Source organism: Phycodurus eques, chromosome 2, assembly GCF_024500275.1.
Source record: "Phycodurus eques isolate BA_2022a chromosome 2, UOR_Pequ_1.1, whole genome shotgun sequence".
In the NCBI taxonomy this organism is placed as follows: domain Eukaryota; kingdom Metazoa; phylum Chordata; class Actinopteri; order Syngnathiformes; family Syngnathidae; genus Phycodurus; species Phycodurus eques.
In genome coordinates this window covers 13,368,268-13,395,900 of record NC_084526.1, presented here as the reverse complement: position 1 = coordinate 13,395,900, position 27,633 = coordinate 13,368,268, and the positions used below count along the sequence as shown (strand labels likewise).

Genomic DNA, 27,633 nt, shown 5'->3' with positions numbered 1-27,633 from the left:
CTATTTTGAACACGGTCCACGCAGGAATATGAAGGAACATAATAACCAACCTATTGTGACATCACCCTTTGTTTTCCCCCTTTGTGATTAGATATATAGCTACAGTAAACCCAGTTTTCCACAAGCAACATCAAGGTGTCAAAGGACACTTCATTTGCTACGCCTTGCAGTAATAAAAGCCAGGACAGATAAGGTTGTACAGTATATCAAACTCAAATTGAATTTGACTAACTTTTAAGGTATTATTTTTTCGCCATGTGAAAAATATGTATTTATTTATTTATTTATTATGAAGTAATAAATACATAATACATTACCAAGTATTACAATTGCTATATTTGTATTTAGTTCTAAAAAAAACCCATTTGGACTCAATTTTGATTGCATTTTGATGTATTACTTTATCCCCTTGTAAAAATATGTATGTATTCATTATGAAGTACTTTTTATTATATTTATAAAATACACTGAATAAAGATGCATTTTATTGTATTGTACATATTGGGGTTTTTGTTTATTTTAATATTTTATTTAATATTGATATTGATATTTTAATGTTTGAGAAACAAACAATTAAACTCAGTTTTGACTGAACATCTGTTTGCCTTTTGAAATGTATTTATTTATTTACAGTATTGTCCGCGTATTGCGTCAAACAGCATTCTCGTCTTTGTAAAATAATTTGATATCACTAACAAATGAATGCTAAAGTATCTATCGATCTATATATTCTATCTAAATCTGTATCCAGCTATAATGTGTCCGTCGCTCTATCTAGCTAGCGAGCTATCAACTCTTGTGTTCCAGTCATGAGAAATAAAGTCGTGTCTGAGTATCCTGTGCATGTGAGCTATTCACGCAAAGCAAATCTATCTGATTAAATAAGCCCAGTGTGGGAGTCTCTCCCACTCCGAGGGGGGGGGGGGGGGGGGGGGGGGTCATGTTAGCTCCTGGCACTTTGTGTTTGTGTTCCAGGGATCATTTGGAAAGCTCCCCGGCTGGCATACTTTAACATGCCGACTACTACCGGATGGGCTTTGCTCTCCCCGTGGAGGATCATCATCAGGTTTGTCCGAGCGTCTCTCTCTGCTGATGTCTGTTGGAGAGTCATAGCTCTTTAATTGGCCACCCTGGATCGAGTGGCTTTTGTCTTTACAACAGCCCCCCACCCCTTACCCCAGTCTTCACCTAGGGCCCCTTTGATAATTCACAGGGCCACTGCCACCAATGCAGCTGTCACACACACAGCCTGGGCCAAGAGGGCTGGATGGTGAGGTGGTGCTTGCAAAGCACCTGCTCAATGCGGTCCATGTTGCTGCTCTTCCCACCCTCAACTTTCAGAATGGGGTTGTCAGATTTAACACTCTATCTGTGTGGGAAGGGTAGGGAATTTCCATCTTGGTAAGCCCAAGGTCCAACCAAAATGTAGAAAAAAAGAAAGTAGAGTATTCTGTGCCGTATATAGGAGAACTGCAAATGCACGGTTTTCTACAACCATTAGGTATCCCAGCATCCTCCAATTCTTTATGATGCTGTGTTGGCATTATGCTACATTCTGGACTACTGGGGCCTAGAAAGTGTCCCACTTAGAACGCCCAACGTCCAAATCAAATACTGACACAACTACGAATAAAATAAAGACCAAATGCAAGGATGTAGACAACCACACTGCATCCCACCTGGTATCCTCCAATTGTATGATACTGTGTGATTGTGGGAAGTCGGAAATATCCAAATTCCAAGCTCTGACTAAAACTACTGACCCAACTACTAACAAGAACAGAACTATAGAAACGCATGACTGTCGACCAGTCATTCCCAGCCAGTGTGCCGTGAGAGATCGTTCGTTGTACAGTGGGAAATGATCCAATATCACTTAATCGGTCCAAAAAAATATGTATTTACTACAAATACAGTATGTCCATTGAATTGTCTATGCCAGTGACATATAGTGAAAGGCAGAACAAGTAATGCTTTTCCACTGCATGACAGAAGGTACATTAAACCACTTGTGGTGACATCTTTGTTTGGTGGTGTGCCGTGAGATTTTATATAATGGAAAATATGAGCCTTGGCTCAATAAAGGCTGGAAAATATGACCACAATGTATACTGCTGTGCATTCTCCAATTGTTTATGTGCTATGTACAGTATATGTGTTAGTGTGGGAAGGAGAGGAAAAGCCAACTTGGAAGTTCCAAGGCCCAAGTGAAACTACTGTGTGTGTGTCAGAAAACGTCGAGGACTGGTGTCACAAAAGATAGATTTCAAATCCAAACTACAAGCTTTGCCATTTGAAGTAATCCTCCTGGAGTTTAATATACTTTCCCAGCCTTTGTTCTTTCTTGGGAAAGAGGGAAAATTCATACGGAGTCAAGTCGGGTCCAGCGCAACAATCTTCTTCTAGGCCAGGAACTGTTGGATGCTCAGGGCAATTGTGAGCGGGCACGTTGTACTGGCACTGAACAAGTCAAACGCCACCTGATCTCTTTGTAGACACGCTGGTTGATCACGTGGCCCGCTGAAACTTGTAGTTTGTACTTTGGATTTGAAATGTATATTTTGTGACGCCAGTCCTGGAACATTTCTGACGCATCCAGTGGAAATACATGCACGTAGACAACCGCAATGTATCCCAATGTGTTAGCGTCATGTTACATTGGAAAGCCGGAAAGTCCAACGAAAAAGACAAGACACATCTGCTGACAGGAATACAACTGGAAATGCATGAGTATATCCCAACAGGTGTCCTTCAATTGTTTATGATCCAGTCAGTCATCTGGACAGCAGTATCACTTTGGTGGTCTGACCCGATGTATTTGCCTTTGTTTTTTTTTTTTTTTTCCAAGAGCCTCAGCTGTCACCATGTTGTCACCCCACCGTGTGCTTTGCGGCCTTTTTAACAGCCAGACGTGCCAGTCAAGAACGCAGAGCTGCAATCAGGCTGTCACTGTCTGACACCCAGTGTAGACCTTAAACCACAGACACACATTTACACAAACTGCTTCATTGCATTTTCCCAATCAGACTTGAGTCAAGTCAATAATCTGGACTGCAGAATCCCCAAACTGTCACCATCAAAAAACTGCTTTTAACTGAGCAGGCAAATCTTTACCAGTCATACAAGTATAAAATAGACAAAAAAGGTGAAACTGCAATTACAATAAACAATAAACTACAATTTAAAACTGAAATAAAGCAAAACTGCTCACTCATTTGAAGATACCTGACTGTGCGTCTTGTTGGTAAGCTTGTCTTTGGTCATTAGCCATTTACCACTTTCAGCAAGGATCTACTTAGCAATATGAATGTATGTATGTAGTTGATATTAAAAAAATGTTTGTATATTGCTTATATTGTACGGCGTGGCCACTATTCTGTGTCCACTTCATTTTCAACGGTTATCGTCACACTTCTCGTGTTTGCCGTCACTGTTTGCACAAAGATTTAACCATTCATATGCTTACCGAGTTGAAGTCTCGCGGGATTTGCTGACATCCCACGTGATGTCACACCGGATGATAGTTTGAACTCCAAATTGTACCACTTTTGGGTTCAAAAATAAACTGGCCATTGTGCTCCAAATCTGTCACAATACGAGGTCATCTCTTGCACATTTTACCCCACTTATTTTCTATTGGGTTTAGGTCTGAGTTCTGGATGAGTCATACATGAAGAAAAACGAGGCCAAAGCATGCTGCTACAACTAACCTGAGTCAATGAGTTGATTCACTCTGCACTGTATTGGACAGCAGCAGCGCTGCGAAATTGTGGTAGGTTCATTGAAGACTCCAAATTGTCCATAGGTATGAATGTGAGTGTGAATGGGTCTTTGTCTATAGGTGCCCTGCGATTGGCTGGTGGCCTGTCCAGGGTGTACCCCGCCTCTCACCCAAAGTCAGCGCCAGCTCACCTGTGACCCTAATGAGGACAAGTACTATAGAAAATGGATGGTAAGGTGAGCCATGGAGCTGAAATCCACAGCTCTCTTACAAATAATTTTTTTGTTTAAAAAAAATAAAAATAAATACTATCACGGTCACTGATGGTGTAGTGGTACACTTGCCTGACTTTGGTGCGGGCAGCGTGCGTTCAGTTCCCACTCAGTGACGGTGTGAATGTGAGTGCGAGTGGTTGTCCGTGTCTATATGTGCCCTGTGACTGACTGGCGACCAGTTCAGGGTGTAGTCCCCCTTTCGCCCGATGTCAGCTGGGATAGGCTCCAGCGCTCCGTGACCCTGAACAGTTTTAGGATGACATTCAATGTTGTTCATTTAAACCAAACTCCTAGATACAGATGTGTCTCCTCAAGTGAAAACATTAAAAACTTCACAAGATCCAATTTCAGTGGTTAGTAGAGGTGACCATAACAGAATACGCGGTTAAAGGGATTCCATATCTAAAAGGAGTACAAGGAGCAGCTGGTGGTGGCCGTAATCTACGTCACCTCCTCAAATTTTAGTGGTGCACAAATTTAGCTTGGCTGTCAGTAAACAGGCAGGCCTGCATATAGCTTCAGGTTTACTGCTGACTCAGAAATGCCATCTTGTCCTGACACCAAAGCACACTTAAAAGGAGCTCTCCTTGTTGACTCAATAGAACACAATCGCTGTTCTTCACTCGGGCAATTTAAAAAAAATAAAAATAATAAAAAAAAATAATAAAAAAATAATAATAATAACCTCATCTTGATCAATTGGAAAAAAATGTGACAAATTATTTTTATTTTCAATTTTTATTAAAGCAAAATAGAACAAAACAATTGCTAATACATTCACAGGCCTCTAAATTGGGCACATTTGGTCATTCTAGCGAGCCAATACAGGACAGCTAGTGAAAAATATAAAATGAGCGTATGTGGGTACTCGGGATTTCTCCCACATTTAAAAACATGCATTTAGGGTCATTGAAGACTAAATTGTCCATAGGTGTGAATGATTGGACGTATACGTGCGCTCTGGGATTGGCTGACGACCAGTCCAGGGTCTACCCCGCCTCTTGGCCAAAGTCAGCTACGATAGGATCCTATTGAGGATAAGCGGTGTAGTAAAAAGTACAGATTAATATTGTGGAAAAATCTGCCTCAAAAGTTATAAAAAGAAAAATAAGTAATCCATGTTACATTTTGTGAGATTTCAGCTCAATAGTTTTAATTCCCAAGTGTTTTGCTTTTTTTTTTTTTTTTTTTTTTTAAATGATGCTACGGTAGAAGTGGACCAATTAAAGCAAAGAAGAAAAATGATAACCATAGAACCAGATAGGAAAAAAATAAATAATTATACAACCCGAAATTGGACCTACATACAAATGGTATAAAATCTACAGTACTCCTGTTCAAATGCCAGGTTTTTATGATATAAAAAAAATGACCAACATAAATTATTTCAAAACCTTTGCCACTTTTAATGTGACCTATAACCTGTGGAACTAAAAAAATAAATAAATAAATAAAATAAATAAATAAAAACAATCTTAGAGAGGGGAAGTAAAAATAAACAACGTGGTTGGCTCTGTGGCTGTTACCAACCACATTAAAACTAATTTTAAATTGGAGTCAGTAAACACCTGCCACACTTTAAGGTGGCTCTGATTAACCTGAAATAAAGTTCAGAGGTCCGAGTGGGCTTTTCTTGACATTTATATTCATACTGCAAGCCACAGTCCACAGAATAGCTTCCACAGCAGCAGAGGGATGTCATTTCTATGGCAGTAACCGTACCATGGAACAATGTAAATCAAAATGCTCACACACAGGGAAGTCAGACAATGAAACACTTTATTTGCAGTAAATACAAAAACATTTTTTTATCGTGGCCGGATAAATATCTTATATAAGTCTTTATCGTCTATCGTTTAAGGGTAACACGTACAACATCTGTAACATGTCTCACAACATCCTAATGGTGACACAAATACTTATGTCACATAGCTTCTTATATAGGTGATGGCAGAAAGCCTATCCATTCATAAATCGATACTTTAAAATACATTTTAAAAAGGGGGTTTGACTGACACACAAATCCAGTTTGTTGCTAGTTTTAAAATCCCAAGAGTGCATGACAGACCTAGTTGTCACTACAATCATCTGGAAAACGGCCTGCAGTGAAACAGCACTGGCATCCCTCAAAAAGGCCTTTAAATGTGTCATAATGATGAGAAACAATTAAAATGCAGTACCGCCAGTTCTGTCATCCCCTAAAATGAGCCCTACGTGAGTCAGAATCTTGAGAAACATGCTGAAAATCCAGTGAACCAGTACCATTGTAGACCCCAAAAAAACCTTCCATGAGTCAGAATGAGAGACATCATGAAAATGAAGTGAACGAGTTCCAACAGCCCCTGAAAAGCTTTTTGTGTCAGAAATTGAGTTATATCATGCGCTAAAAAGAAGAAACCTTTAAATTAGTCATAATCATGATAAAAGTAGCATTCTCTCATCCCTTAAAAGAACTTAAGTGTCAGACTAATGAGAAAGTCAAAAATTCAGTGAATTAGTTTTATCATCCCCTCCCAAATACCTTGCGAGATCCAAAATGAAGAAGAACCACTGTGAAAATGCAGTGAACTCATTTCATCAACCCCCTAAAACACCTTTAAATGTCTCAGAATTATGAGAAACATGAAAATGCAGTGAACCAGATCTATCATCCCTAAAAAAGGCCTTTAAATGTTTCACGATGATGAGAGACATTGTGAAATTGCAGGTAATTGTACACTTGGACAATGTCAACACCCACAACAACAACAACAGATGAGCGCCTCCACTGCCCAAAATGTGTTGTGCTTCCACTCACACACAAAACATTTTTCAGGCTACTGACTAAGGCACTAATAATAATAATGATAACAGTATGTGCACACACACACACACACACACACACACACAACACTCACTCACTCACCCACCCTGAAGCCATGCACTAACCTGACCATACACCTTACATGTATGTTGTACTGTAACACAAGCCAGAAAGTAAGGCAGAAAGCCACTACAATCACATTTTGGTAAATAAAGGGCTCATCTATTGCAGGTAGTATATTCATAAAGCCGCACGCTTCAGTAAAAAAAATAATAAAGATTGGCTGTATTTTCAATTCTTGCTGCAGAACTGTTAATTACTGCCACGTCTCCTGTATTCATAGAGATCGCATGATGTCATAGAGGAAATTTATTAAATCACTATAAATAAACAAGCCGCACTTTGAGGTATTTCTTATAATCAGCCAATTCAACAAATTATTTCATGGTGGAAGCAAAAATAAACATCTTTATTGATTATTACTGTATTAATTATTTGCATTGATCTACATAGGACACACTGCCCTCTACAGCACCATCCTTGTTATTGCATCAGATTCATTTCCCAAAAGTGTGAAAAGAGCCTGAAGGTGTAATATTTCTGCTAATAAAAAAACCCTCAAACTTAAAATAAATATTCCTTCCATAGTCTCGATATGTCACCTTTTAGTCTGAGAGGCTGCACACTGTAGATTCAAGGTCTAAGACAAATATGCAAATCATTGAGCATGTATAAAAAAAAAAAAAAAAAAAAAAAAAAAAAAGAAAAAATGTCCATGAGTCAAATTCACAGCAACATAGACGTGAATGTAAAACCATCTGTCGTTGATGGGGTCACGTGACTTGTCATGGCCATTAAAAAAAACATTCACACAACAATAGAGCTTCTCAACGCGGGTAAACAATCATTTATGAATGAAACATTTCACACGGTCACCCCCGAGCAGGTCACATTCGGTTTGAGATCAGTCGAAGTAGCTATGTTGTCGTATGAGGAGACACAATCGGGAAGTTTCTGTCCAAAAAGTCATTTTAAGACCACCTGGGACTTTGCTTCCAGTTAGTCTCACAGTAGAGGAGATTTTTCAAGAGCAAGCCAGTTGCCTCCTTGTTTTAGTTGTTGTCCTCGCGCAGTTCGCTCGGCAAGAACTTGTACTGCTGCTGTCGGATCTGAGCGAGCTTCTTGCGTGCTTCCTCCAGCTCCCTCTCCTTCCTCAGCATCTCCTCCTGGGCCGCGATGATCTGCATGGAAGAATGACTAATAAACTTCAAGGCATTTGTCATGCTAAGCCTTTCTTCAATTGAGTTAGGAAAGAATAATGCTAAGTCCAATGGGGCCATAAATTCATAAATCTTGTATCTGCACAAGTATTTGGATCAAGTTCTGAGAGGGTTGAAATGAATAGAAAAAAAAAAACTATGGTCAAAAATAATATATATATATATATTTTTTTTTTCCTTCAAGGAACACTTTGTAAAGTGTACTGCTGTCACCAGTCAGATGGACATGGTTTTCTTTTCTGTCTTGACAGAGGTCTGGAATATGCTACTACAAATCACAACCACTTCTTAAAAAATGCAATTATTAACAAAAAAAAAAAAGAGCCTGCTAATGTCAGAAGACTTAATAACAAAACGATTCAAGCGTAAAATAATGCTTTTTAAACTACGAAACCCTTGACTTTGTTTGATTCCGAGGCGATGATCATTTACCTAGTTGACAACAGTCTTACTCTACTAATAATCATCAACACCATAAAATTGACCCAGGACCTTTACTAGCAACACATTTAAATTATTTACCTGAGCAATCCCTCCCACGAACTTGGTCTTGACCACCACGTTGTCTTCGTCAGCTTTGTCAAACGCTGCCTTTTGAGCAGCTCTCACCAGGTTATCGGACGCCTTCTTCACTGCATTGCCAGCAATCTGGTTGAACAGCCAATGGGACCATCACATAAGTGAGCCGGGAGTACACAAGCTTTGCACACTAATATTCCATGGATAGGTTGATGCGTCGTATGTCATGTGACAACATATTCTCCCAAGAATATCGGGAGGTTAGGCAAACGTGTGTATCTCTGTGCATTGAGTAAATAAGCACCCTGCAAAAATTGGGAGAATTGTGAGATGCAGAGAGAAGGAAGTAAAATAAGGGAGTGTCCCGGGAATATTGGGAGAGCTTGAACGAGTGCCAGCACACTCTGCAGGTGAGTAGATAAAACCCCTTTATTAAAAAAAAAAAAAAAAAAAGGATGAAGTTTAGTTAAATAAGGGAGTCTAATAATTAGGGAGGTTGGCAAGTATGTGCCTGCACTCTTTGCAGTTGAGTAAATAAATACCCTCCCCCCCAAAATTGGGAGATTTGTGAATCTGGAAGTACGGCGGGAGAAGACAGTACAATGAGGGTGTGTCCTGGGAATATGGGGTGGGTTGCAAAGTGTGTACATGTACAATGGTGCTTTGACTTACAACATTAAATCGTTCCATGACCACTCTCGTAACTCAAATCATCTTTCCCCATTGAAAGGAATGGAAATGTCATGAAACTGTCCCTGCTCCCCCCCACCCCCCCAAATATAAAATAATCTAACAAAAGTTAAGGTCTTTTTCTAATAAGACAATAACACTCGTCTACAGTATTGTACTTTGTAAAAGCAATAACATAATTCAACAGAATGGAAAGAATTAAACAGTTTGTGCAGTATAATAGAGACATACGGACATACATGGAGACAGTCACAACTGCTCAGTAAACTGCAGTAATATTTGTTGTCTTTTGCCGATAAAGAATTTGCCTGTGATTGTTACATTGTTTGTCTACATGTGTTGCTACACATTTGTGTTCAAATATCCATTTGGGTTGTAACACCAATGCTAGTCGGTAGTTCGTCCGTTGGACTTTGCATTGTGTGTTAGTAGGAAGATAGCAGAATTATGTGGTCTTATTATTATTATTTTTTTAATATTGTATTGTAACAGTAAACTTTTTTTTTTTTTAAAGATTTCTGCCACACTGCTGCTTGTTTGTAGCAAGTCAAAGCAAAACAAAAACAAAATAATTAGGCCAAGCTGGAGCTCATATCTCAAAAAACTCAGTCGGTTCACTCATAAGTCAAGGTACCAGTGTATCTGTAAATGTAAGTAAACATCTGTCTGAAATGCGCACCTGCAGTCTCCTCATGGCCTCAGAGTCTTGGTCAGCCTTGACCTTGCAGGCCACCAGCAGCTGCGCAGTGGAGGCGGCCACCTGCTTGGCCGAAGAGATGAGCTTCTCCTCGCTGGCGTGGCCTTGCACAGACGCGTTAGCTGCCTCGCACAGGTTGCTCGTGGCCGCCGCCACCATACGTGCCTGAGAGAAGGCGTGCACTTTGTCAGCGATCTTGTCTAGCTAGCGTCAAGTTAATCAAACGTCTGCTGCACTCACAGCCGAGATGAGCCCCTGAGACCACTGTCCGTCGTCTACGGCATTGGCCGGGATGGAGCCCACTTTGCCCTGAGCCACCAGCTCCCTCTGGGCGGCCGAGGCGGATTTGACCAGGGCGCTGGTGGCGGCGGCGATGGACTTGGCTGCCTCCAGGATCTGCTCCTCGAAGTTCAACGTTTCGTCCGCCAGCTGAGGGAAAACAAGAAGAACACGTTCCCATTAAACTTTTATCACCTACGCTGTATACATGTATACTGTACAGACCTATGAGGGGCGTCAGGGACATAATTCAGTATTACCGCTCACCACCCTGACAGCCCCTCACACATAAATCAACATCCTGGTATCAAAGTACCAATCAGAGCATTTTTTAGTTTGCTTTCACCCCAATTTTAATGTGTATTTTAAGACATTTTTTCTATATTTCTCCGAGAATAATGTAAGAATCTTACGAAATTTCAGGCACATACAGCAAGTGCGGATCTATGAAGGTGTAAAATTTGCCGCTAAACCAAATTTCGATTGTATGTATGAGCAGGATCACAACAAACTATCTTTTGAATGTTTTGTAGGAAAATTTAGTTATATATTTTCAACATTTTCCTCTATTTGACTATTTTGTTGAATTTTTTTAAATTTATAGATGCCTATCCATTTTTTTTAAACAACTTTAGTGAACGTTTATCGAAATTTTCAGGTAATTGTCATTATTATTTTATTATTACTTAGAATTGTCTTTGTTTTAATGCTTAAAGCATACACACACACACACACACACACAGTTTACCAGTTATTTTTTGTTTGTCTTAGTTGTTAATTTTTTTTACGTTTTAAAAAAAGTAAAACATTTGGATGATTTTTTTTTCCCCTCCACTTTGACAGTTACAGGTTATCATAAAATTTTTGAGTTACATTTTTTTAAATTGTATTTTTTCCATATAAAAAAATAAACGTGAATTTTAAAAATGTATTTAATCATTGAAAGTTATGGTATTCATCTTAATGACTGCACAGATCTAAGATTGTTTTTGTTGTTTTTGACATGTTCCTTAATTTGAGTGAATAATTCATTAATCTAAATTAACATCCTGAAAGATGCTGAGGGTGAATGTCTATGAAGGTGTACAAATTGGTGCTAATCCAAAGAAGTTCTTGATGGAGGTCAGCGCTCACGGCGAACCAACGCCAAAGAAACTGTATTGCGCAGTGACTGGCTGCAGGGCCTCCTGATCAAATTGTGTTAAAGTGAAGTGTGCGGATTAATAACACAGGTAACCTCTCTCACATACACGCACACGCACACACCACAAGTCTGTAGACAGAGCAGGACACTGTAGGAATATGTTTGATATATAGTTGGGACTGAATAACAACCTAATATATCAAACATATCAGACAGAGCCCTGCAGAGGAGGCCTCCAGGCAAGGCAAGGACACAAGGAGAGGGTTTTTGGGGGTAAGGTTAGAGATTGATTTGGCGTGGGATTTATAAAGTGCATAAGTATGAACTGCAAGGGGATTTAGCTCTGTCTACCACAGATGGAAGGATGGGGGATGAGGTAGAAACCTGGCAGAAGGGAATCGGGCCAATTCTTGTGATGGATTTAAAATGCATTTTCATGGACAAGCAGAACTAATGAATTGGGTAGTAAAAAAAAAAAAAAGTGGCGGCGATAATTGGAGGTTGGAAGTTTGTGGTCAATATGTCAACAGGGAGAAGAAAACAAAAAGACAGCATTCACATTCCTGGGAACACTATTTTGTCACCATGTTTTACTCTTTAGCACCCACAATTCAAACTGATTTCTTCATAGTTTGATATCATAGACAAAAAAGTGGTACTTGACAAGACTTACTTTTACCCAAATGTTCTATTTATTGGCATTACACTTCGAAATTATTTCCTTTTTTCCCTTTGTATTGATGGTCTATGCTGTGGACTATAAACTTCCAGTTTGAAATGCAGGCTGGAATATGAACGATGAATGGAAAAAAATATACATAATAACTTCATAATATGCATATAAATTCAAAGTAATATTGATATAATTTATAATACATGCAGGTATATTTAATTGTAAGTCATTGAATGGTATCATACATTTTCATTATAATTATTTTTATTTAGCATTTCATTTTTTACATTTGTGCATAAACAACAGTTGATTCAGTGATCAAAATTAGACAAAGCTGTGTGAAGAAACAAACTCAAAATTTCATCTTGTACAAATGTATGTAATTCTACACCTTTTAATCTGTATTTTCAATATTGTAACACTAACATACATATACTATAACTGTACTGTACAAATGGCGTATCTCCATTTTTAAGAAAGCCAAAGTTCATACGCTTAACAACTTTAAGGCCACTTTGATGAAGCTAATACGTCTCATTCACTCAAAGTGACAACGAGGAGTGGGTGATATGGACTCAATAGCATATCATAATATCCAGTATATTTGCCATTCAGCTTCTTGTTAGAGAACAGAAAGTTGCACTGACACATTGAACACTTTGACATTTGCATTCAAACTTTTAGAGAAGGTCAAATTAAGTTCCCATGTAAAGGTTGTGGTACATTTGAGGTTCATCCAGAAATTTCACCGGAAAGCCCATTAGCCCTAACTTTTTGCGAGCAGTCGATACATACGCATGCGGTGTCTCACCTTAGGCTTGGCTCGAGGTTTGAGCTGCTCCAGCTTCTTCGCGGCTGCCTCAATGGACGCTGCCGCCCCGAGCAGCTCTGTCTCCGCAATCACCGTCGGGTCCTCGGGGTCCACCCACTCGGAACCTGGATCGAGCCACGAGAACGTGCCGGTTACAAAGTGCGCTGGCGTCAAAAGCTTAATCGCGTCTTTGCATCATGCCTCACAACAAGAGCGCATCGGCACATTCGCATGGTCACGGGGTGCCACATTCACTGCAACACGCATGAAGTGATGATGTAGGTGCCTAAAACAAAGCAGGACGGACGGAGATGGACTCTGTGCAGCAGCCGGATTTGGTGATGAGATTAAATTAATCCGTGTAAATGGCCAAAAGACAACAACAACAAAAAGTGTCGGGCATTTGGTGAGATCAGTCACGGTATGGAGAACAATGCTAACTTACCTCCATCTGTGGCGACAAAACAAGAGGAGGAAGACAGGATGGTTAACAAAATGTCTCAGGGATTTAATCAGTTGGTTAGAATGATACACAACAACTTTTGTTATTTACAACTATTAATAGTGTGATCTGCAATAGAGAAATGTTAATGTTTAAAAACAACCACAAAATACATCAATACCTCAAGCCCAAAGAAATATTTGGGCCACAGAGGAAAGCAGTCATGCCACAGTAATTGTACCAAAACAAGCTATATCTGATCAAATAATGTACAGTATTTGTATTTGGTGAAGCAGCATGTGGCTCATTGTCCAATATTGTTTTGCACTCCTTGTTCAAACTGTAAACAATTAAGAGGCCAGAACAAAAAGGCCCCTAATGTTTTGTGTAATTGTGACTAATGCTGCTGTGGTCGTTTGAAGACAAGTCATGATTCAACAAGGTGGGTAATTACTTTTTCACACAGGGCCTGGTAACTTTTTGAATAGTTTTTTTCCCCCCTCTCCTTAATAAATGAAATCAACATTTAAAAACAGCATTTTAAGTTCACTCGGTCTACATTTGTCGAATATTTTCATTCGTTTGATGATCTTAAAAATTAAAGTGGGGAAAATATGCAAAAACAAAAGAATTTGAGAAAGGGGCCAATATTTTTTTCACGGCACTGTATTCTGCATTCTGTGCATCAGTTTTATGCAATCTCTCTTGTTCCTTTCAAGGAATAAATAAGAAAAATAATATTTGCAATGTTTACTACAGTAATATTTAAAAAAATATGCCACAACAATAGGCCAAAAAGCATATGTTGTGCTGGAGTCTATCCCAGCTATCATCGGGCAGGAGGCGGGGTACACCCTGAACTGGTTTCCAGCCAATCGCAGGGCACATACAAACAAACAACCATTCGCACTCACATTCACACCTACGGGCAATTTAGACTCTTCAATTAACCTACCATGCATGTTTTTGGGATGTGGGAGGAAACCGGAGTGCCCGGAGAAAACCCACGCAGGCACGGGGAGAACATGCAAACTCCACACAGGCGGGGCAGGGGATTGAACCAGACCTGTGAGGCAGACGCTCGAACCAGTCGACCACCGTGCCGAATCTCCATATTTAAGTTTGTATTTTCTTTTTTCAAGAACATTACCGCGGTACAGTTATTGCAATACTTTATATTATGTAATAGAATAAAAATAATTTTCCATACTGTTCAGTTACACAACATAATCATTACTCTATAATCATAATCGTTAACAAATTATGGCTTCACTATTTGTTATTTTTTATGTATTTATCACATCAACCTTGTAATGGCACATGCAGTTGCAACCTGTATCAAACTATATGTGATTTGATTTTGCATCATCAAAAAATTTTTATATATGGATTAATTGGCCTTTACCGATTCTGTTTTCAACCAAAGTAAAGAAAGTTATAAAACCAGATTAATCAAAAAAAATTCAAATTAAAACTCAGCACTCTATTTTGCAAAAATCAATAAATAAATAAAATACAAATAATACAATGATAGATTGAATTACATTGGATAGTTTATGCATGGACAATAGTTCCGATTTCTATTTTGTGCAATGAACTTCTTCCATAAATGCTTTCTCTGGCATGCAATTTTTGTATTTCCTGGATCCACCATTGCTGCTGAAGTGTTGCAAATTTCCACATTGTGGGACTAAAGGTTAAGGTTATCTTATAAATATTGATAATATACTTTTAACCTAATACGCCCCTATGCAGTGACGTACTAATTCATTTCAGGTTTCAGACGGTGGACTGTATTGCTGTGTATTATCGTCTCTCTAGACATTGACTAATTTGCCCGCTATTTTTCTGTTCAAAGTTGGTTACGCTCCACTATAACGCAGTTCCAGCCACACCTATGTGACAACCAATCACTTATTTCGGTGTTTTTGCGAATACATGTCGCAATAGCTTAGCAATTACCATGGCTTCTTAGTCTTTCACCTCTTACTCCTTATCCTCCTTTTGTGATAACGATACTTGTCAGAAGTGTATCGTCTTCGCTGCCATGGAGGTGATAATTAGTGACTTATGCTGCGTTCACATCGGACACAAAAGTGAATTTTCGTCTTTGCATCAAGTTTAGCCGCAATAACTAGCCACCCGTAGTCGTAGGTAGCTGGGGGCGGTGCAAAAATAGCATGCACCAAGAATTCCGCGATAGTACCCGAATAGCAGAAAGCAGGGAGTTTCGGCGACTGTTCATGTCGTTTAATTGTTTGTTTGTTTTTTTCCAATTCATTTATGAAATTTATACTGTATGTGATTTTCTTGGTCAGGCCTTGAAAGAGAGCGACAGTGGCACCTAGGTGTGTTGGTATCTTGATGCGCATTCAGTAAAATGTACTTTTTGCAGGAATTATAACTTCATTCTCACATTGTGTGCACACTTTCTCAAGGTTACAACATTGTTTTCGTAAATCTATTCATTTGAGCAATTAATATTGTACTATATATTTTGGTGTGTGTAACATTACCTTTCATGGCTTCGGCAGACTGGATGAGTTCTGTGACCGCGCCAGCCACTCGTTTTGAACACGCCGCCAGCTGTTGCTTCTGCTCATTAGTGGGCCTCTGTAACACCTACGTACAAAAAAAGAATAAACTATAAACACCCCAAAGAGAGTGAGCTCCAATACTAGAATTGAATCAGAAATTTAGCCTATAGCCTACAAAAATAATAATGCTGTGTTTTGATTGACACTGTCAGAGGTTTAACGCAGTGCTTCCCAACCTTTACTGAGCCAAGGCACGTTTTCATTCATTATGAAATCTGGGCCTGTTTAGTTGAACACAAAGCTATTATTCTGTTGTAGGAATGGAAATGGTTGGATACACCGGTAATTGTGTGCTTATTGCCATTCTAATGGAAGAGCATTTCCTGGCTCTGCCTGTCATTATGCGTCATGTAGATGAACAAAGACATTATTTGCACTCAATAAATATAATTCCCTGAGGATTTAAGGGAAATTGCATCATGTCAAAACTTCACCTAAGTAAGGCTACACAAACCAGATACCAGTCCAAACTGTTGAACATATCTAAAAGAATATGTAACACAGAAACCACTCACCATGAGTACTTGTTCCAGTAGATCAATGTACCCAGTGGTGCACTCGGATCCAAATCTCAGCGCCCTGTTCTTCACCTCCTCGTTGACATCGGGATGGTAGGCCGCTTGCTGCATAGCACAAAACAGTGACACTGATTGTAGCAACTAACGATTTCACCGTCATGTGTTGAACTATAAGCACCTTGCAGCTGGCGAGCATGTCGGAAATGGCTTTGCGGCTCAGGTTGGCCGTGTGGATGATGTCCTCCTGTCGGGCCGAGTTGCCGGCAGCTACAGCTTTGGCCGTCGCCATGGTGATGCCCTTGGTTATGCGAATGAACTCCTCGGGCGTGGTTGTTTTGCTCGGAGGGTCCCGGGACTGGAACAACTTGGGATGACGACACAGGAAGACAGATGTCATGCAACAAACCAAATACACCAGAATTTATACTTCCGTTTCCAAATGTTCTAAATGTGTCCAAATGTGCAGTCCTCTTTCTTGTACACCTGTATTTAGTTTGACAGTAAACTTCAAACTCATTCCCTACTCCCTAATGATCATTAGGGAGTAGGGAATGAGTTTATAATTGCGAACACAGCCTAGCTGTGTTTAATGTAGGGCTGCACAATATATCGTTTGAGCATCATCGTCGCAATGTATGTGTGCACAACAGTCACATTGCAGGGTCCTTCGCAATGTTGGTGTACTAATATGCAGTCAATTAACTGTAATATTATAAATTAACAAACTTATAAATAAGTATTAATGAGGACATGGGGGAAAAAATACACACCTGCATTTACTGTATTTGTCTTCAGAATGTGACGAACAAATGCATGTCGCAACCGACTACACTTGAGGGTAGCGGGGAGAGCCACGGCATTATTGAACGGACGAACCTCGTGTACACAACAATGTTATTTGCTTAAACTAATGCACTCAAATACATAAATACTAATGCATATGTTAAAAAGGTGTAAAATAATTAATTAAAAACAAATGAATTGTGTCAGGAATGTGTTTATGACTACAGTGTAACTGGGCAGGAAAAGAAATGATTTTAACTTCATGTCTGGCTAGACTATTGCGCAATACTTCAGTGCATTTAAATACAGGCAGACTTCATACAAATTAGTCCGTATACATTTGTGCTCTACTGAGCATAGTCTTTCTAGAGAGGGGGAAAAAAGGGAAATGTGTGCTGGTTTTCACATTACGTGTCTGTCATCTTGTATTTATTAACATCGCAATAGATACCTCAGGGTTAAAGAAAATCACAATGTCATTTTTTTCCAATATCGTGCAGCCCTAGTTTAATTGGTGATTTGAGCATTAGCACAGCATTTATTGACAGAGCCGTACGTCCGCTGGCCTTATCTCACCGCCATTTCCTGTTTGATGCACTCGATGGTGGCCTCCAGCGCTCTGGTGCCTCGCGTGGCCTCATCCTCCACGGCCTTCACGGTCTTCAGCAGGGATGTCACGTTGGTCACCATCACCTGAAAGCAATCATTATCAGTCATCCACAGCACTTGCACTGTGCTCTACTAAATAAAAGAGGTAATACAATAAATAATAACTCAATAATCGAGGCCTGATAGGACTCCTTCTGCAACTTGATGGCATCCCTCACCGCTGGTGTCCAGCAACGGGTTCGGGATCATTGGGACACACAAACCCCTCCACCACGGTAAGGTGATGGCTTAAGGAACAAACACAAATATGCAGGCTGTCCCAAAACATATACTCACTCTTTGACTGGCCATTACTCATAATGTATTTTGTTTTGATTAAATGTTTACTGACATAGACACAAGTCTAAACCGTTAAATTAAAGATAATTTAATGGCATAAAAGAAAACAAGTCTTGTCCCACTGGTCTCTAGTTCTATTTCTAGTTTTACAGACTGGGTTCAATCAGTTTTTGGGATACCCTTCATCACAAATATCAGAAATAATACAAAAATAAAATGTATGGAGCCAACTTAGTTGACTAATACAATAATGGGCTAAAGAATAACCTATAGACATTTTGTGGGTGAAAATCCAGACGAAAGTGCAAGAAAACATTGTCTACTTGCATTGGGGTCTAAATGTGAAGTGAGTGATGAGATCCATCAGATAAAGCTACAGTGTTTGTAGCAGTTGGCACCCACTTTGTTGTGTGCAATACCAACACCTACAGGCCTGGAGAGGAACAGTATTACCCCATTAACAAAACCATTCAGACAGACGTGTTTAGAATTTCACCATCTTGGTTGAAGTCTGTGTGACATTCTATTAGGCAAAACGTTTCCCAGAATCTGAATGTGTGGGTGCACCTAATATTGTGGCCAGTGAGTATCTATCTTAAGCCATGATTTATTCCCTACCTTACATTCAATATGATAATGAGCTTACTTCACTTTTTTTTGTACATGAGCATGCTTGGTTTGTCAGTAAGGCTTGTAGTACGCTACAATATACAATAGGGGGCGTGTGGGCCTCACTCATATTTAGATAGATGACAACATGTAGTAATGACAGTTAGACAGATGCGACACAATAACAACTGAAGCAAGATGTGCAAAGAGATAATGGTGCCAAATTTGAGCTTTTTTCCCTGCATTCGATCAATGTCAGCAAAGGCCTGGTTCTTGGATGTATCCGAAAGATTATCGTAAGGTGTGGAGTGTGTTGAGTATTTTCTATTACATCCATCCATCCATTTTCTGAGCCACTTCTCCTCACTAGGGTCGCGGGCGTGCTGGAGACTATCCCAGCTGTCATTGGGCAGGAGGCGGGTACACCCTGAACTGGTTGCCAGCCAATCGCAGGGCACATACAAACAAGCAACCATCCGCAGTCACATTCACACCTACGGGCAATTTAGAGTCTCCAATTAATGCATGTTTTTGGGATGAAGGAGGAAACCGGAGTGCCCGGAGAAAACCCACGCAGGCACGGGGAGAACATGCAAACTCCACACAGGCGGGGCCGGGGATTGAACCCGGGTCCTCAGAACTGTGAGGCTGACGCTCTAACCAGTCGTCCACCATATTATTTTTTTTTTCCTGGTTGTATAGAGTGTATAACGCCTTAATGGCAAGCTGTTTGAGCATTTATATAATAGCCTTGATATCCAGTTTAAGGTCCATGTAATATAGTATGCTCTTTGTCCTCACTAGTAGAACAATTTTGGCATACTAATAGGACAACTACAGGTTACAAGTGAGGCAAAATGGTGCACTAGTTCACACCTGTGTACTACTTGTAGTATAAGTGAAACACTACATATTAACTAGTAGAATTTTATCATGTCACTGTTCTCGATTTGTAGTAAAAAATCCATATCCTTGATATCCAGGTATGGAATAAATCCTCAAACAGCTTTCCATACTACTGTACTAGCATTCCTACTACTCTTTCTTCTAGGCTCCAGCTCACCCGCATCCGCAATGAGGATAAGCGCAAAAGAAAATGGATGGAGTGATGTCCATACCTTGGCCGCGCTCTTCAGTTGGTACATGGACGGGTCGTCTGCCGCTTTGCCGGCAGCACACTTGGTGGCGCTGATGAGCTCTGCCAGTGCCTTGGTGACGTCTTTGACAGCATTTATCAGCACCACCTCGAGTCAAAACAATCAGTTATAAGATATAATGAGGCATTAATGGTGAAGTAATGTTTCTACGACAACCGTACTTGACCGACCTGCGTCTCTGGATCATCCGAGCCGATACTGGCAGCGCCCAGTTTGACCACATCCATGAGCTGGGTGATGGTTTTGGCAGAGGACTGGGCGGCCTGCGCCAACTTGTCCTGGCCGGAAGCCGCGCCTGACACCAACATCTTTGTGTCCTCCACCAGAGCTTTGGCCGTCTTCAGAATGTTTTCTCTGAGAGTTATGGACAAACGAGGACAAAAAGAGGACAAAAAGAGGACAAAAAGAGGGAAACATTTGACAGAAATAAAGTATGGCAAAATCTATAAATAAAATAAAACACCTGCCACAGCATCTTAGGATTGATTTATTGGCTGATTCATTGTTTATTTGTTCATCTATTTATTTGTTTGTAAAATTATAATTTTTTTATTTATATCATCTTTGGTATCGTGCATATATTTTCTTTATTGGTGTACAGGACAACTATCTCTTCATTAATATATCAATACAGTACAACGTATATTTTTACATCATTTTTTTTCCACAACTAAGACTTCGTTGCATGATACAAAATGAAAACAAAATGAAACCTCAATCGTGAAGAAGACCCTAAGATACTTTAACTCCTCCACTTGGGGCAGGATCTCATCCCGGACCTGGAGAGGGCACGCCACCCTTTTCCGACTGAGGACCATGGTCTCAGATTTGGAGGTGCTGATTCTCATCCCAGCTGCGAACTGCTCCAGTGAGAGTTGGAGCTCACGGTTTGATGAAGCCAACAGAACCACATCATCAGCAAAAAGCAGAGATGCAATACTGAGGCCACCAAACCGGACCCCCTCTACGCCTTGGCTGCACCAATAAATTCTGTCCATAAAAGTTATGAACAGAATCGGCGACAAAGGGCAGCCTTGGCGGAGTCCGACTTACTGCCGGATATGCGGACCAAACTCTGACTCCGGTCGTACAGGGACCGAACAGCCCGTATCAGGGATTTCGGTACCCCATACTCCCGAAACACCCCCCACAGGACTCCCAGAGGGACACGGTCGAACGCATTCTCCAAGTCCACAAAACACATGTAGACTGGTTGGGCGAACTCCCATGCACCCTCGAGGACCCTGCCAAGGGTGTAGAGCTGGTCCACTGTTCCACGGCCAGGACGAAAACCACACTGCTCCTCCTGAATCTGAGATTCGACTTCCCGACAGACCCTCCTCTCCAGCAGAGACCAGGGAGGCTGAGGAGTGTGATCTCCCTGTAGTTGGAACACACCCTCCGGTCCCTCTTCTTAAAAAGGGGGACCACCACCCCAGTCTGCCAATCCAGAGGCACTGTCCCCGATGTCGACGCGATGTTGCAGAGGCGTGTCAACCAGGACAGCCCCACAACATCCAGAGCCTTTAGGAACTCCGGGCGAATCTCATCCACCCCCGGGGCCCTGCCACCGAGGAGCTTTTTAACTACCTCGATGACCTCAAACCCAGAGATAGGAGAGCCTGCCTCAGAGAACCCACACTCTGCTTCCTCATGGGAAGGCGTGTCGGTGGAATTGAGGAGGTCTTTGAAGTATTCTCCCCACCGACTCACAACGTCCCGAGTCGAGGTCAGCAGCGCCCCATCCCCACTATACACAGTGTTGGTGGTGCACTGCTTTCCTCTCCTGAGACGTCGGATGGTGGACCAAAATTTCCTCAAAGCCGTCCGGAAGTCTTTCTCCATGGCCTCACCGAACTCCTCCCATACTAGAGTTTTTGCTTCAGCGACCACCAGAGCTGCATTCCGTTTGGCCACCCGGTACCCATCAGCTGCCTCAGGAGTCCCACAGGCCAAAAAGGCCCAATAGGACTTCTTCAGCTTGACAGCATCCCTCACCGTTGGTGTCCACCAACGGGTTCGGGGATTGCCGCCACGACAGGCACCGACCACCTTACGGCCACAGCTCCGGTCGGCCGCCTCAGCAATGGAGGGGCGGAACATGGTCCACTCGGACTCGATGTCCCCCGCCTCCCCAGGAGCATGAGCCAAGTTCTATCGGAGGTGGGAGTTGAAACTCCTTCTGACAGGGGATTCTGCCAGACGTTCCCAGCAGACCCTCACAATACATTTGGGCCTGCCACGTCGGCATCTTCCCCCACCATCGGAGCCAACTCACCACCAGGTGGTGATCAGTTGACAGCTCCGCCCCTCTCTTCACTTGAGTGTCCAAGATATGCGGCCGCAAGTCCGATGACACGACCACAAAGTCGATCATCGAACTGCGACCTAGGGTGTCCTGGTGCCAAGTGCACGTGTGGACACCCTTATGCTTGAAAATGTTGTTCGTTATGGACAATCCGTGACGAGCACAGAAGTCCAATAACAGAACACTGCTCGAGTTCTGATCGGGGGGGCCGTTCCTCCCAATCACGCCCTTCCAGGTCTCACTGTCATTGCCCACGTGAGCACTGAAGTCCCCCAACAGAACAATGGAGTCCCCAGCGGGAGCGCTCTCCAGTACCCCCTTCAAGGACTCCAAAAAGGGTGGGTACTTTGAACTGCTGTTTGGTGCACAGACACAAACAACAGTCAGGACCCGTCCCCCCACCCGAAGGCGGAGGGAGGCAACCCTCTCGTCCACCAGGGTGAATCCAAACGTACAGGCGCCGAGCCGGGGGGCAATAAGTATACCCACACCTGCTCGGCGCCTCTTACCGTGGGCAACTCCAGAGTGGAAGAGAGTCCAACCCCTCTCGAAAGGACTGGTACCAGAGCCCAAGCTGTGTGTGGAGGCGAGTCAGACTATATCTCGTCGGAACTTCTCGACCTCACACAACAGCTCGGGCTCCTTCCCTGCCAGAGAGGTGACATTCCACGTCCCTCGAGCCAGCTTCTGTAGCTGGGGATCGGATCGCCAAGGTCCCCGCCTTCGGCCACCGCCCAGCTCACACTGCACCCGACCCCTATGGCCCCTCCCACAGGTAGTGAACCCATGTCATTAAGTCCTCAAAATTCAATGAATTGATACGTTTGGCTTATGTGAGAGCTCAAGTACTGTTGCAAACATAAATCTCTATGATGGGACAGACAAACATCTATAAATCATATCTATAAATATCCATTATTCACTCCCATACTGTATACTAATAAATGCTATGCTGATACATTGCTTGGAAAGCTTTCCTCACCCAATGCAGTAATAAAACACATTTAAAGCGAATGAACAAAAACCGTGAGGGTTTCTGTGCATTTTCCACTGTCATGGATCTGGATGGACGTGATGAGCAATTTTCGATTCCAATCTCGGATCATCTTTTCGGTCACGGTGTCAAATAATAGCATACTTATGTTGTCATGGTGAGAAATCTTGAGGAGACATCTTCAGAACAGTGAAAGATGTGAGACTTCATCTTTCAAAGACTGAGGGTAATTTGTACTTTCTGACGTTTTCCTCCCCTTTTGTCAGCCTGCTACTAAGTCATTTTGTCAGCTTTTGATTCCAGATAACCAGACGGGCGAATTTAAACTACAGACGTGAGAAATTCATCAACGCTCCCACCTGTGGTCGGCGAAAGATTCGTCGTTCTCAGCGTTGAGTGTGCCGGCGGAGGCGAACATGATGGTGGTGTCCAGATCAGCGATGATGCCCGAAACGGCGCTGGCCGCTGTGATGCAGGCCTGTGTTCCCTTGTTGCCTGCTTGCAGGGCCGACAGTACCAAGGACACCTGGGGACGCACACACGAATAAAGGCTGGAATAATGAGGGTAGCAACAGGAGGCGGCACTGTGTACTTGCTGTGTATGCTTAAAAGACAGCAGTGTAGATAATTAACAGTAAAAATTGAGCTTTTGCAGTATTTTCTCCTCTTTTAGTTCACACCTTGGAAAGTAATGACAGCAATCAGAAATACATTGAAGCCCTGACTATTCGGAATCCCATTCTGTTGCTATTTGCAGAAGGGCTAGGTCCTCATCTCCTGTGAATAGCATTGGTTTACACCACCCTGTGTCATAATATACGCCATCACCACAGGATATGCTGTCTGCAGAGCTGGTGTGGCATCCGTAAAGCTGACGGTTGTGGTGACGTCTAAAGGTGTGACTGTTTTCCAAACACAACAGGTGTCCAGAAATATTATTTAAAAAAAATAAATTTGTGATTCATATTATATTGTATTATATGTAATTTTAATTTAGTGTCATTATTTATAGATTTATAATTATGACATTATGATGCCGGTAAATCAAATTAAAAAGGCATCGAACAAATAAAAGCCTCCTCCTCTAATGAACACCATGACGTAAATGATTAAAACCCTGGTAACAATACGAGGAAATATGGTAAAAGAGCATTACATTAAGATTTTAAAAAGCACACAATTTTGTAAAATTTCATACAGAAAATAAGGCACTATAATTTGTCCCAAGATTACATGATTTTGGATTAAATTTATTTTTTGGGGAAAATTAAATGACCAAGAAAAATAAAATAGTACTAAGTCTATTACTACTAATTATGTACAGGAAGATCTGTTCAAAATCCCCATGTGTTCATGGTAGACTGATTCAATGTGCTCTGTGAGCTATTTAAGTATTACGACAAATGCAGAGGACTGTAATGTCATTTAATTCTAATAAAAGACCATATAACTGTACACAGTTAAGATTTAGTTTGGCAGTGGGTAACAATAATACAAATCACACAGGTAACTAAAGAAAACATGAGGTGTATGAGAAAAAATGGGTTAGGATTAGAATAAGCAAAATAAATAAAATGACAAATATGCAATCAAACAAAACATTCTTCATGATGATGATGCATACCTTCTCTGTGACTGTGCGTGCGCAGTCGATGAGCTCTCGCTTGGTGAAGCCGTCCGAAGGAGTGATCTGCAGAGCTCCGGCCTTCTGCACCAGGAAGATGCAGCCGTGGCCCAGCTCCTGCACTCGGGTCTTGATCTGGAAGCCGATCTGTGAAAGACATAACAGAAAGGTTGCTCATGATGTCCCCTGTGTGTTGTGTTATGACGGGGGTCACCGCTGGCACCTCTTCAGGCTCGGCCCTGTGGGCAGCCATCCGACCCTCCACGGCCAGCTGGCTGAAGTCGACGGTCACTTGAGATGCCAGACCTCCGAGCTCGTCTGGACACGTCACCGATTTAGTCATCTGAGTCATAACACACCAAACTTGACCATTTCATACCATTTTATTATATACTGTACAGTAGTGTGTAACATTTGAAGTTCTAATGGGGTTTACCATTTCCTGAGCAGTAACTGCAATGGCTTTGGAGTGTTTCACCATACTGGTCTGGTAATCCACAAATGAGCCCTCAGGCTCAAATGGCGTTCCCTCATCTAGCTGAAGAAATAAGAAATGCTTAGTTTGCTTCAAAAAAAAAAAAAAAAAAAGTAAGCATTTGAAAACAATATGAATACAAAATAAAACTCCACATTAAATTAAATGTTACCATCACATCATAGCAATACTCATATTTCAGCAAGTTGCGTTGTGTGTTTATTTACTCAACTGCAGATGGAAGGCAGCATTTATTTAGGGAGGGGACCTGTTAACATCTTTGGAATAATATTTAACAATATTACTGGCATACAATGAATCCATATATGTATTCACGGTACGGCTTTCCCAAATTCACTTTTCACTGATTTTTTAAAACCTATCCTCTGTTATTCTCTGAAAAACTTACATAGTTGCTGTTTTTGTGCTGAGGCCAAAGCCATTATGTATTGCTTTGGGGCCTTATTGTCAGTGGCAAGGTGTATGTTGAAGTAAGTTGAGGAGCTTCATTCAGGAAAAAGTAGTGCTTTCCTGCCATCCTGTGACATCTTGGTGCCAAGGAACTATGTTAAGTGAGTTGAAGAGCTCAATTCACACAAATGTAATGCCTTGCCACCATCTTGTGGCGTGTATAGGAAATTCGAAACATTTTGAGGGGTGTCAATCACTTGTGGATTTTCGCAGCAGGGTTCGCTCCCTATGTTAACATGCATGTCAAGTGAAACTGGAGTTTATAGTGAATAAAAAAAAAATATTAGAGAGATAGGCAGTTCAGAAAAGGGATGGATGGAATAATAAATGTCAAGAAGTGAAACAGACTGGGCTGAAAAAATACAATGTGTACCTCCCCGCACAATAAACATTGATGCACACAACATTGTGGAGTGACCACATACTGTATGTGAGCGTCGAACTGCGGTGAAAGAGACCTTTTCCTAAATCATCAAGATCATCTTTAACACTTAAGACTCCACACTTTAATTCATCTGAGAGACTGTTTACTTGCTTTGGTAGGTGCTGCTTTTTTTGTTAGCAACAGAGCTCAAATGGGCTCAGCAACTAACTTTGTAATGTGAAGAACAGCATCTATAACAATTTTGAATTGGGGGGGGGGAAGGAGACATCAATTTGGGGAAGGCAATTATTTCTCTGGGGGACTGATGGGGGCAACTGCGGCTATTAGAGGGATGGAGACAATTTGGGGAAACACTACATACAGTATAGCACAGTGAAAATCCTACTTCTACTAATACTATAGAGAGATATAAAAAAAGAAAAAACGTGATCGGCAGCTTGCACTGCATACATTACAGCATTTGTGTTAAATTAACACATCATAGAGAAGCCAGCAGAGAGATGACGCCAAGGAGAAGCAGTCTGGTGTCTGAAACCAGTCTGCAATCTTACAAGAACTTCTTTCACTTCAGCCTACTACACCTCCAGTAGCTTGGCATAAAACGATGCAAACATCGAAAGTGGAAATATTATGGAAACCTTTTAATTGTTTGGAAGCAAATAGTTTGCAAATAGTCTCTGGAGGGCTTGCCGCTCATCAAGTGTGAAATTAAACAACCTGGTAAATCTTTTGCTCGCCGTTTCTGAAAAATGTGAACCACGTTCCAGCAATGCAGTGAGGGTGGGAGCATATTTGTGATACGCACAATACTGTAAATGACAGTAATTTGCATCTTGGTTTTGTGTAAACCCCAATCCTTGGGGTACTTTGACGAAATCATGACACAAGACGCCTGGGAATTGTGGAAAAAAATGTCATGTCTACTTTAATAAATTGGACTTACTTTGGCCATGGCTTCCGCGATGGAATCCACCATGCCCCCGACCATGCCAACTTCACTGGCAGCCTCGTTCAGCGTCACCATGATGTCATCCACCGCCTCCTTCATGAGCTGGGAGGCCTCAGCAATGGCATCGTGTGTGTGGGACGCCTGAGAGTTGTCGTGACAACATAAAATCAGAACATAATGAATTGAAGCCAGGCTGGTCTGTGTTGTCTTTGTAATTACTTTTTGTTAATCCAGCGAGAAAAATTTGTTACAATAAGGCAAAAGAAGCAGCCAGACCCAAGGGTCAAGAAAATTAGGAAATTGGAAATTCCAGATTTAGGGGTTAAAAAAAAAAAAAAAAAAAAAAAAAAAAAATCCAAGTGAATGAAGAATTCACTTATCACATTTTTAAACAAAATATTCTATAGCCTTCAGTGAACCGAAGATGCATGTTTTTGATATTTGGAAAGAAGCTGAAGTACCTGAAAAAAAAAAACACGCA

General features: G+C 41.3%; 1 protein-coding gene across 3 annotated transcripts in view; it reads right to left on the bottom strand.

Annotated features, from left to right (window-relative positions):
- Nucleotides 1-5,779: 5,779 nt before the first annotated feature.
- The window catches only part of tln2a (talin 2a), a 128,672-nt gene continuing 106,818 nt past the window's right edge, over nucleotides 5,780-27,633 (bottom strand). For all 3 annotated transcript variants that reach the window (XM_061667866.1, XM_061667856.1, XM_061667875.1), the window contains 16 exons: nucleotides 27,147-27,293; nucleotides 25,309-25,410; nucleotides 25,096-25,215; nucleotides 24,873-25,019; nucleotides 23,608-23,774; nucleotides 20,117-20,300; nucleotides 19,908-20,033; nucleotides 17,809-17,925; nucleotides 16,628-16,813; nucleotides 16,447-16,554; nucleotides 15,851-15,956; nucleotides 12,893-13,017; nucleotides 10,226-10,414; nucleotides 9,968-10,150; nucleotides 8,602-8,727; nucleotides 5,780-8,040 (listed from right to left, as the gene is read on the bottom strand). In XM_061667866.1, the coding sequence (XP_061523850.1) occupies nucleotides 7,912-8,040; nucleotides 8,602-8,727; nucleotides 9,968-10,150; nucleotides 10,226-10,414; nucleotides 12,893-13,017; nucleotides 15,851-15,956; nucleotides 16,447-16,554; nucleotides 16,628-16,813; nucleotides 17,809-17,925; nucleotides 19,908-20,033; nucleotides 20,117-20,300; nucleotides 23,608-23,774; nucleotides 24,873-25,019; nucleotides 25,096-25,215; nucleotides 25,309-25,410; nucleotides 27,147-27,293 (2,262 nt within the window). In that variant the 3' untranslated portion in view covers nucleotides 5,780-7,911. The remainder of the gene's footprint in view (nucleotides 8,041-8,601; nucleotides 8,728-9,967; nucleotides 10,151-10,225; nucleotides 10,415-12,892; nucleotides 13,018-15,850; nucleotides 15,957-16,446; nucleotides 16,555-16,627; nucleotides 16,814-17,808; nucleotides 17,926-19,907; nucleotides 20,034-20,116; nucleotides 20,301-23,607; nucleotides 23,775-24,872; nucleotides 25,020-25,095; nucleotides 25,216-25,308; nucleotides 25,411-27,146; nucleotides 27,294-27,633) is intronic.